At 35.7% G+C, this 12,255-nt stretch overlaps 1 protein-coding gene across 1 annotated transcript in view; it reads left to right on the forward strand.

Moving 5' to 3' along the window:
- Positions 1–5,773: 5,773 nt before the first annotated feature.
- RASSF9 (Ras association domain family member 9) overlaps positions 5,774–12,255 on the forward strand; it is a 34,378-nt gene continuing 27,896 nt past the window's right edge. Inside the window, exon 1 of the mRNA XM_076007128.1 lies at positions 5,774–6,996. Within this exon, the coding sequence (XP_075863243.1) occupies positions 6,950–6,996 (47 nt within the window). The 5' untranslated portion in view covers positions 5,774–6,949. The remainder of the gene's footprint in view (positions 6,997–12,255) is intronic.

The following is a 12,255-nucleotide window of genomic DNA, read 5'->3' on the forward strand; positions in this document are numbered from 1 at the left end:
CTATAATCAATAAGGTCTAGTTTTGGTTCTACTCCATGTGAATAAATATCCTTGAGTATTTATCTCTAGGTCTTATGTTCCCAATTTCTATAATGAGAGATTTGACATGGAGGGTATCTATGTTTCTTACTAACTGTAAAATCATCTTTGATTCTAGTTTGGCCCTGATTTTGTTTTCAGTAATTATACAATCATCACACAACTCTCAACCTCAGTTTCCTTATTGATATGATTGAGAAAGAGTTTTCTCTTCTGCTGACTGTACTGGGATTGTCAGGGTGGCAGTTGGCCCTCAGTTCTTGATGTGCTCTTGGCCAAAGAATGACCAGACACACCAAAGTGTCACGTCCAGGCTATTATCTTGGAAAACTCACCAGCAGGGCAAATACAACTGTAGGTAACCCCAGGCAGGACAGTGGAGAAAGACCAACTCATTCTCTGGCTAACTGACTGACCCACTCTCTAGGAATTCTCACATTGTTTCCTTCTATTAGACCAGTCTGAGGGGCGGAGTGGGGAGCAGCAGGGATGTTATCAAATGAACAGGTGTCCTTAAAATTCCATCTGCAGATATGATCTCCCTCTGAAAGCCCACCTAGGGGGTTGAACCACAATGCAGATTCAAGCTAATGACATAATAATTACCCTTAGATTACTCTAAATCACTTTCTAAATCCCAGATTGATAAAGCATTCCCTACTTACCCAGGTGTAGCAGTTGCTTGGGATAGGATTAAGAGTGGGACATCACCAAACCGAGTGCCCACCCTTATCCTTCTTCCCAAGTGGAGCTATTGTTTGAGACAGCTTCAAAGTAGGGCACTCTTGTCCCTAGTAGAGCCAGAGATCCTAACTATCTAACGGGATCAAATGAGATAGCAAATATAGAAAAATGCCTTGTGTAAAGCACTACAACATAATGCTATGATATTATTTGATATAGCAGGCAAATGTATATTTGGTGTGTTTATATACCTATATGCACATTTTTTATTTCCTGAAGTGTTTGTGTTTAACAGCTTTCAAATGTTTCTTTGAAGTTAAACAATTTCTAGTAGCAGTCAACCTGGTATGGATTTGTCAGTTTATCTTTTTGGAGTTAATAACAGCCATGGCTACTAACTAAACAAATCTGGTCTTTTATTTAGGACACAGGTATCTGGCCAACACCCAACCAGTCAGCCATTCAGACTCTGAGTTTAAATTGTTAAAAGCTGTTTTTAATGGAAACGCCTATAGACTCTGGATGACTAATTAGACACCTGACTATATTAACTCCTACAAAGCTTAGGAGTGTCATTCTAAACTTTTATGAAGAATCAAAAGAACATTGTCACTGTAGAATCCTAGACCTGAAATGGAATATGTTTCTGGCATTTACCTAAACCATTCAAGATAGTTATTTCTTCCACGTTTAAAACCTCTTAGAGAGGTTATTTTACAATCCATTACACCTACATCCATTATTTAAAAGTCTCTGTGAAAAAAGCCACAAAGCCACATCCATTTCAGTTTTTAGACATGGTTTCTATTACCATGAGCAAATTTAAGACAGGAAAGGACTGAAGAAGAGAGATACTCATTATTATAATAATTATAATAGTAGTAGTAATAGTAATAGTAGCAGCTCTGGAATTCAGTTTAACCATTTATTCTCCACTAACTTTTTGGGGAGTTTTCTACCTTCTGCTACAAATAGCTCTGTTTTACATGGTGTTCTTTTGCCACATCCTGATTCTCCAAAGATTCTCACCCAAATTCTGATCCCACGGTTCTAGCCAGCTCTAATTATTTCTGAGTTTTTCTCTCTTGTTTCATACAAACGAGGTTCTGTATCTTATTATTTTTCCCTTAATTGAGAATGAGGTTTTGAGTTAATCAGATAAACTGATTGATTATAACAACCCATATACTATGCTATTTCCTCACAGATTACCATGTAAGTGGTGACAAATTGGCTCACAGTCAAGTACCTGTGTAATCCAAGACTGGGGATTTCAGCTCTGCTGTTCTTTTTACGCAAGCCCTGGGGAAAACTGGCTCTTACCAGCACAGACACCTATGATAATTATACCAGGAAGCCAATTTAATCATTAAAATGTAAAAAGAAAATTTCTAGCAAAAAGAATACATCAGAAAAAATCATCTTAAACTTATATTTAATACAAAAATGAGGGTATTCTATTATTATTTTCTTCATTTTTCAGATCAGAAAACAGGGTCAAACAGGTTAAGTAATTTACCCAAGGTCTCTACTAGGAAGTGGCAAAGCTATGACGTGGATCTCTGTCTGTATAGCTCCAAAACTCATAGTCCTAACTCCAATGCCTTATCTGCCACCCTTTTAGTGGCACTGTATATACTAAAGCTAAAAATTAGAAAAGCTTGTCTAATAAAGAGCCTTGAATACCAGCTACAGAGTTTACACTTAATTCCTAAAAAGTATAAAAAGGATTTAATGGGAATGTGAGTGGTATTTTTAAAAGATTAGTTTTTATTATATACTGGAGGAAGAAGATAGTTGAGACATTGATGTAAATGGTTAGGATGTAGTACCAAGACTTAGCTTTCCATTCTGCTCATGCATGAGGTCAGCCCAAATAATTTTGAAATTTAGTTGTCAGAAAACAAATCAAGACTTCTTATTATAATAGGAAGACAGGCTGGGTATATATGTCTTAAAAATGAACTAGATCAAAAACTGATCCATTTATTTTCTTGATTATTCCTTCAAAAACAGGGTTTTCTATCAGAATATATGTTTTAACACTGTTTAGCTGTTGAGATCAACTCAACCACAGATTAAATAATTCTCATTTAATTCATTCATTCTTCCATTATCAAGCATAACATACCATTTTCAATGTTGATTTTTCCATATGTTACTCTAAACATGTAAGGGAATACAACTTATCTATTTTGGCTGAGTTTCATATTTGTAGATGAGAGAAAAAACATTCTATCTTCTACCAACATAACCCTTTTTACACATTTTATATTTTAAGAAAAATAGAAATTAATATAGATAAGTAACCATATTTCTTCTGTGAAGACTTCCTATTGGCTCAAAAAAGAATTGATATATTGTTATAGTTTTTCATGGCATAATTTTCAGGAAGCTAAAATTATGCATTTCATAGAAATATATAGTGGCCAAGTGTCAAAGATTGACTTAACTCATTAATGAAGAATGCACCAAAATTATAAAGCTAGTCCAAAAGTGGATAATGAATTAAAGACAGAATGCTGAGATAAAATTAAATGTTTTAAAATTAGTCCATGTCCTACAATGCAATAAAACCATAACCTTTGAGTTTTTTCTACTAGACAAAAAACATTTGTGTTGCTCCTGAACAAAAAAATTTCACCCATTTTTTGAATAATTTAACTTCTAATTTCAAAGTCTCAGCCTAATCAAAACATAGTAAGTAAAAAAAAAATGCTTTCTTTCAGAGAATTATATAATCTTTGAGAGGGACTAGATGATGCTCCATTATGTCTTTGTAAGAACATGCAGTCATTCATTTGTCTTATATTCAAGTCTGAGATAATTTTCCTTGACACTCTCTATCCCATAGTAAAAACAGTTAGTACTTAGGCTAATACTATGTGTCAGCACTTTGTATGTATTATTTCACTTAATTCTCAAAATGAATATCAATGAGCATAAGGCTTTTTATAAAACTTATTTCTTTGGGAAAAGTTCTTATAAGAAAAAATTTGGATGAGAGTTTGAATATTTTGAAGGTTACTGCTATACATAGCCAAATTTATTTCTAAAAATGACATGCCAATTCATACTACTCAGAGTAGTATACTCAACTATGATACTGACACAGTTGAGCATCATCATTTTAAAAATTAGCCAATTTGATAGATGCCAAATAAAATCTTGTTTCAATTTACCTATAGAACATCTGGTTACTAGTGAAGGTGACTTTTAAAACATGGTTTCAGTTGCATGAGGTGGCACATGCCTGTGATCTTAACTGCTGTGAGGCTGAGGCAAAAGGATTGCTTGAGTTCAGGAGTTCCAGGCTGAGTTCCAATGTTTGCACATGTAAATACCCACTGCACTCCACCCTGGGTGACACAGCAAGACCCTGTCTCTAAATAAATAAATAAATAACATTTTAAAAAAACACATGGTTTTGTTATTTTTAAAAATTGTTTGCTTCTTTTTCTATTTAGGAATCAATGTCCATTTTTTATTATTCCTTTCAACTTAATATCTGAGAGACATTAACCCTTTGCTTTTTCCCCCCAGCTTTATTGAGATATAATTGACAAGAATTGTATACATTTAATGTGTACAAACCCCTTTGTCTTCAATTCTTATACATCAAAGAGCTCGTCATGAAAAGTATTAATAGAACATTTTATGTGAAGATTAATAACATCCTACATAAGATTCATTTATGATAACTTGAAAGTCAACATAAAATTATGCTAGTAAAGACGTAATGTTGTTTCCTCTTTTTCCATTGAAACTCTTATTAAAAAATGCAATACACACACATACATAAAGTGTTAATAAGGGTGGAGAACCGAAACTGCAGTAAACACAAGAACATTTGTAAATGAAAAATTCTTAGAAACTTGAATACAATAAATACATTAATAGGCAAGCAGTACAGCTTTGGGGGATTATATTTTGAACAACTTAGAATAACTAGGTAAACTTCCATAATAGTTTAAATCATTTTTTGGAGGTGCTAGTAAAATAAAATCAAGAACTGAAACAGAAGTATACCAACATTCAGTAATTTATATTGCATCTAAAGTGCATATGGAAAATGTATATATACATACAACTTTAAGTTTATATACATGAAGATGTTTACATATATATTTGTATAACAACATATGCCATTCCTACTTTTCACATTTTAAAGATTTTCTCTGGAACCATTGCCCATCAATCCATTTTAAGGTGGGTGTGTATTTTAAAATTATCTTATCTCCCAGGAATATAAAAAGGTAATTGAATTATAACATTGGCCACCATAATGCTTTTTATTTCACAACAATTTGGGGGTATACATAGCTGTCATGTATAATAAATTATATAACATTATAAAGAAAAAGTTTAACATTTTAAATAATAATGTACAAAACATACATGTGTCTAAACATATAGAAATAGAGGTAAAGTATAGAGAACTAGAGAAGAATTATGAGAGTAATGAAAAAAATGATTAATCTGAGCGCTGTAGAACACTGAATAAATTGTTGTGAATAAAGATCATAGTAAACCTTTGAGATCCCTTTTTGTTGGCTGTTGCTGGGGGTGAGGGGTGAGCTCCTAAAAAAACGTACCAGCCATTTATATTCTTTGCCAAGGCACAGAGAGCCTCGCCAGCCAGAAGTGCAACTCAGAATGAACCCACAGTCTGTTGGTTTTCTTTTCCCTGCTTCCCTCCCTCACCGTCCACCGCTGCGGGAGCCCTTGATTAGAAGCTGGTGGGGTGGGGGTGGGGGTGAGAGTGGGGATGGGGGTGGGGGTGAGGGTGGGGATAGGAGTGGGGATGGGGGTGGGGTGGGAGTGAGGGTAGGGGTGGGGGTGAGGGTGGGGGTAGGGGTGGGGGTGAGGGTAGGGGTGGGAGTGGGGGTGAGGGTAGGGGTGGGAGTGGGGGTGGGGGTGAGGGTAGGGGTGGGGGTGAGGGTAGGGGTGGGAGTGGGGGTGGGGGTTGGGGTGCGGTGGGGGTGGGGTGGGGAGTGGTTAGGGGGCGAAATCCTAGAAATAAGGTCCCGGGAAAACTCTCCCGGCCCTCGGCCCTAGACAGCGCTGTCGGGGGCGGCGAGGGTCCCGGCACCCGGTCGGTGCTGCGCGGGGCCGCCCCCTCGCCCGGCTCTGTCCCCGCACGCGGCCCCGTCCTGGGTTCGAGCTCTCTCGGGATCAGGTGAAGGCCGCCCTCCCCTGGACTTTCACCGCACACTTCTGAGTTCCATGGTGTCCTCTAGGTGTGTCCTCTCTCACTTTACTACTCGAGGGCGGGAGCACGCAATCTGCTTCTCCTCTGAAACCCCCGTGGCCGCAGAGGCCCAGAGAACGCCAGGGACCAGGCAGGGTCCGCGTGGACGCGGCGCGAGTCTCGAAAACCGCAGCTGGTTCCTAGGCCAAGGTTGTGTGATCAGTCCCCCCGGCGCCCTTTCGTCCTTCAGGTCCTGCAACTTTTGGAAGGCGAACTTGGGAGTGTGGAGGAAGGGGCCGGAGGAATCTCTTGTAATTATGAATCCAGGGATTTGAAATCCCGAATGTTCTGTGAGTCCTCCTGGCTACAAACAATCCCCAGCGTCTTCGCTCCCCCTGAACGACTGTGAAAGCGCCGACACCCCGCTCAGGGGATTTGGGGGTCTCAACTGTAGGCAAAGATTTCTTGGCCCTCGCTCACGCTCGCCTTGATCAGATTACTTTTCGCAGACTGGAGCTGGCCTGGAGGTGGTGGGTAGTTACTTGTAACCCTTTTATGTGTGTTCAGTACACCTTGTGTGGTTGGGTGTGGAAGACGCGTGAAGGGGGTTTCCAAACCTAGTGAAATTCCTATTCCATGGGTATTACCATGCCTGTGGGGTTGTTGGCAGTTCTTAAAGTTTGGCCGGTCTGTAAATAACTGCAGAACACAATAGGGTCCCCCTCCCTTCCTCTCTCTTCTCTCTCTTTTTTTTTTCTTTTCCTGCTTCCAAACGCCTTCTTTGAGGCTGAAGCTGGGCAGGTCTCCAAAGGTGCAGCAGCCACAACAATCCCGCAGTTAAAAGTTAAGCAGCAGTTGCACAACTTCCAGCAACTCTCTCAGCGGCTACTAATGAGCTGAAAAGCCAGGAACATCTGAGGAGGTGAAGAGAAAGCTTCCAGCGCTCCTCCTGTCACCCTGGAAATCCAGATATCCCCACCCCCACCCCAGATCACTTTAAGATACGCTCCTAATTATTCTCTTGCCCGACAGACCATGGCTCCTTTTGGAAGAAACTTGCTAAAGACTCGGCATAAAAACAGGTAAAGTCAAGCGTGTGTGTGTGTGTGTGTGTGTGTGTACACTTGGGAAAATATGTGTTTTGTTACAATTAGATTCTGATGAAAACTGCTTTTGGGGGCCAAAGCTCTGGGGAGTTAGGCTCATACAAATACGCAGAGAATTAAAATCCTGCCCCAATATTGCTGATGGCAGTGGCCATCTCAAGAATCAGAAAATAATGCATATTTTTGACTCCTCCTGCCTTGACCAGCCCTGATTCCGCAACTAGCAACACCAACAATTTCTCTTTTTATTGCCCTGAATCTTTGAGGGTAGTAGGGTAACTAGTGTCATTTTGCTTCAGACAAAATGAATATTACAGAAAGGGTTAAAATCTTGATGGCATGACGACATAACTAGAATTCATAATCACTAATTAGAATGAGAAATAGGGCTGCTAATACAATCCAGAAACAATGGTTTGGTTCTCCTGAGAGTGGGGCATTCCTGAAATCTGGAAATCTCCCAAAATGAAAATATTCTGTGGAGAAACTTTGTGTGAAGTGATTCTTTGGAAAATCTTTGAGAACTGTATAGGTGGTTTAGGCATTAAAAGAGAATTCAAGCAGCTGTCTTCCCTAATCCTTATTATTACTATTTTACTTTTCTTTGATCCAGTATTTCAAGCCTGAAATGCCCAAAGTATAAATAAATGTACTTAAAACACACATACAGATTTTTTTCTTGAGCCAGTATGTGTGTTTCAGTCCTTAAATATTTTATTTACACCTTAAATGTTATATTTTCGTGCCAAAAAATGTGGCGATAATTTTAGACATGGGCTTTTTAAAAAGATATATATATCTGTTTTGGCATAGGGTCTTTTCCACCACTCTTCTCTCAATCATACCTGTTTGTACTTGTCATAATTTGCTTAGTGTAAGTTTAGAAGGATACAATTACATGGTAGGAAATGATATAATTATTTAAAAGTGTCTGCAGGACAATATAGAGTGATACAACTTTAAAATAAATCTCATACTTTATTTCGTACATAAATATCTATTTCAAAAATTCTGTTATTAACTGTATCCAAATGTATTCACAATTAAGTTGACTAAATTTCCTTAAGACACTAAAACAGCCATAATAAATACTGTAAAACTTTTGAAATCAGTTTTATTTTGTACTAACTTTATGATATATTGTAGATATGATATTTATGATAATTACAGATAGTGAAACTATCTTCATGTTAATATAGTTTGAGTATTTTAATAATATGGTAGTGGCAGTTATCAAAAATAGACTTGTGTCTTAATAGTGGTGATGTATTTAAAAATATTCCAGAAGAGTCTTCCTCCCCCCCAAAATTCTATTTTTTAGATGATTTTATGTAGCACTATTTTTGTAGTGCTATTTTGGCATTTGTTTAAATGCCATCAAAATATATTTTAAAAGAAACTTTTAAAAAGTTTATGGTTTTATAAAATAAGCTGTGTTTCTGGCATACTAACAGACACCCTCTCCCAGTAGTTTTTTTGTTTGAGTTTTGTTGTTTTATTTTGCTTTATTTTAGCAGTTCAAGAACTCTGTCATTGGTATACCAGATGACAGTGCAATAAAAATTTGCATGTACCCCTGTGAGTTTCCCTCTGGGAATTGCATTCTCCACTTTCCTTACATCAATTTTGCCACTGCCCTGTGTCCTTTACTCGTAAAACTACCTTTCATTCAAGGAGGTGAGTATATAAACATTTTTAATATAACATTTGCAATGCAAAATTATGAAAAGGTGGAAAGAATAATACAAATAGGGAGTTTGATAGTGTTTCAAGTTTCTCTGAGATAATGAAATGGTGCTTCTTGAGGATGATGCTTTATTACAAATGTAAATGTCTTGGCAAAGGCTATAATAGTGAGAATAGCTGCTCTAATAAATGAGCACTTCCCTTTACAGATTTGTATTTTTCCAATCTTTAAGAAAACTTTAAAACATATTATTGAAATAGAATTAATGTATTTTTGTATTTATTATTACTATATATGAGATCTTTTGTTTTTTCATCTTATCAGAGGTTAAACTACAGATGAAAATTAGTTACATGATTAAGTTTACTCATTTCTTTTAGTTGGTTCCCTAAATGATTTGAATAATCACACTCCAACATACAGGAACCAAATGTCTTTCCTTAAATGAAAAGTGATTTATTCTTTTATAGAAAATGTGATTGATCATAAGATAGCTATCTGATAAGAGCCAATACATTCCTCAAAAGAAAAAAATATATATGTGTGTATATATATATATATATATATATATAAATTCCTTATGGAATGTAAAGGAAGAATTTGAGTGATATATTTGTATGCCTTGTGATATATTTGTATGCCTTGTGATATATAGCTTAAACAACAACAACAACAAAAACTACTTGAGGATAATTACATCTATATTAATAGAAAAAATATGGACTGCTGGAAGGAATACTGGGGATTTGAGATCATTAAATTTTGAGTTTGCCAAATGTTTCTGCATGTTAATCTCTGTCCTTTCACTTTTGTTCCCTCTTAGAGTGCTATTTAATGACCCAGGATTGAACCTCATGACATAGTTCTGAAATTGTTCTCATCATAAATGGATATCTGAGAGTTTTAGAGAAAAAAACAGTATGCAAATGAAAATATGAGGCATTAAAAACTTTCAGACCAACCATAAAGTCTGGAGAGAGCAGGGCCATATCTTTCTAGATACCATTATTTTTTCATGCCTAGGACAGTGCCTTGCATGTGGTAGACCTGCAATACAGTTATTTATTCAATTTTGTAATCTAAAATTACAGTTTATACTCAAACTGGAAACATAGTAATTATTTTATTCTCTATTCATCATGTGACACCAGCTGGTATTATGCAAAAGTGAATATTTTGTAAAAGATTGGTTGATATTTAATATAATTCAAACCTAAGAAGGTAGACAATTATGTGGATTTGGACACCAAACTAATTTCACCCTACTGGATAATTTTTTCTGAATTTTAAGGTGCATCTAATTCAATGATTTAGGAAATAGTCTTCAGAAGATTTGAGAATAATACATGGTCACAAAATGATTATATTTGGGCATATAAACTTTTCAGGCTTTTTCATTGCAAACTTTCATGGAGTCAATATAAAATTCTTTATGTTTGCAATCAGAGTTAATCTTTCAAAATTTTCTAATTGTAGTAATGTTTAATTAGAAGAGTAGTTTTCAGAGGATCTATTGGTCTTAGGAGAGGATTGTTTACTTTGGTTCCAGAATAATTGAAAGTTCTGTGACTGAATCCCAAGGATTGATGATACATATCTTCTTAATAAGACTTTTGTTCAACATGAAGAATAAAATTGCTGGAGATTCCAGATATTTTTTCAACAAACTATTCACACTTCTGAATGTGTTTTCAGTAGGCAGTCACTGTTTCTCACATAAAATCCAAAGATATAAATAATAAAGCACCAACCCATTTGATATTTATATGGACATTCAATAATTGGATTTAGCTTATTAACCTATTAATATTTAGTTTTTCATATAGGTTCCATTTGTGAATATGATTGTTTTTATGTTAGATTGTATTTTCAAGGTAAGGATTGTCTTAAAGTTTAATTTGTCTAAATAATAATCAGGAACTTTCTAAAAGTTCTGAAAATGAATATCACTATAAAGCATTTTGGAATACTTGGTTGTGAGACATGATTTCTTGGTATTTTAATTAATAAAATTTGGGGACAGAGAATTGGTTGGTACTTTTACCAAACCTTGATAGAAGCAGAACACTGCCATAGTGAAACAGTGTCTCTCATATTCAATGAAATAGGAAATGAGTATTGTTCATGTAGGTGATTTGTAATATAAAAAAATGAATATAAAAATATCTAATCCAGTTAAAAAGCCCTTTATAATTATTGTTATGTACCATTTAGTCTTCTTTGGGCTTTCCCTGGAGTCATTTCAAGCCTCTCCCTTGGATTTTACTAAACATAATGGCTATATGTCTGTCCGTTACAGGCTATATCATACATCCTTATAATATTAATATAAAATTAAAATGCTCCCAAAAATGTACTTGTAATGAATATATTAAAAATATTACAGCTCCATTGTTCTATAACTGATACATAAAATTTGCATTAAAATTTGCTTTTCAGTCAATTATAACATATCTGGCCAATTTTTTAAAAACCAGGCACATTATATTGCTACAATAAGTAAATTATTCAATGATTGCTTCACAGGAAAGAAGAATTAAGTGTTAGGGTTAGGGTAAAAGTTGCTGGCAAGAATGATGTCTTCTCTCTGTTAGATGTATGGTAACTTATGAATTGTGAAAAATGAGAAATTATCATGTACTATTTTGTATTCTTTTCCAGTAAAGATTTAAAACGTTCTCACGATTGGATTGAGAAGTGCCAGATATTTGAGTGTGTAAATCTTCATAGTTCTCAGGAGCTCCTGAAAGAGATTTCCTCTGATGATACCTAGTAACTTAAGTAGTTATTAGTTGGCAGCAGACAGCCCATCAGGAACAATGACTGGAATGCTTTATCCCTGGCAAAAATATCCTGAGAGCAGTGGCAGGAGTGAAATTGAACTCTGGGTTAAAACCTGAATTGTCACTGAAAAAAAAAAACTCTAAGCCAGTTTTAACACTACTGTATCAGGTGTGATAACATTACCACATACGTACCAATGCATGACACACATCTAGGTGAGAATTTCTTAAATGGATCTTTTGGCAAATTTTTTAAAAAGTTTGAAGCTGGTTAACAAGTTTATTTAGATAATGTCTTTATTGGCTGACCTAAATAACTTAAAAAAGTTTTGATGTTATTTGATTGGTATGTAGTTCCAGGAGATCTGATGATAGCTCTAAATCGCAAATGTGTGGCTCCGTTCTTTTGATTACAGGTATGAAAATGAAAGAAAGTTGATGTGGGGGAGTGTGGTTTGCCTCTTCTAGTGTATCTGGCCTCTTCTAGGTGTATCTGGATACCAGTCCTTAACATGGAATTTCTTTGTCTCTAACATATTGGCTTTCTAAAATGAAACCTCATGGTATGTGTCGCATGTATATGTCAAAGGAAAAGTTCAGCTTACTTCTGGGTTCTAATGACTTACAGTTGCTTAAAGATTTTTTTTAAGACATCCAAACACAACATTGGACAAATACAACATTGCTTTCTTAAGAGTTAATTATTTACTATTATTTTAACAGATTGCGATTCTATTCCTGTGGAGCCTGTTGTAATACTACACC

This window comes from Microcebus murinus, chromosome 10 (assembly GCF_040939455.1).
Source record: "Microcebus murinus isolate Inina chromosome 10, M.murinus_Inina_mat1.0, whole genome shotgun sequence".
In the NCBI taxonomy this organism is placed as follows: domain Eukaryota; kingdom Metazoa; phylum Chordata; class Mammalia; order Primates; family Cheirogaleidae; genus Microcebus; species Microcebus murinus.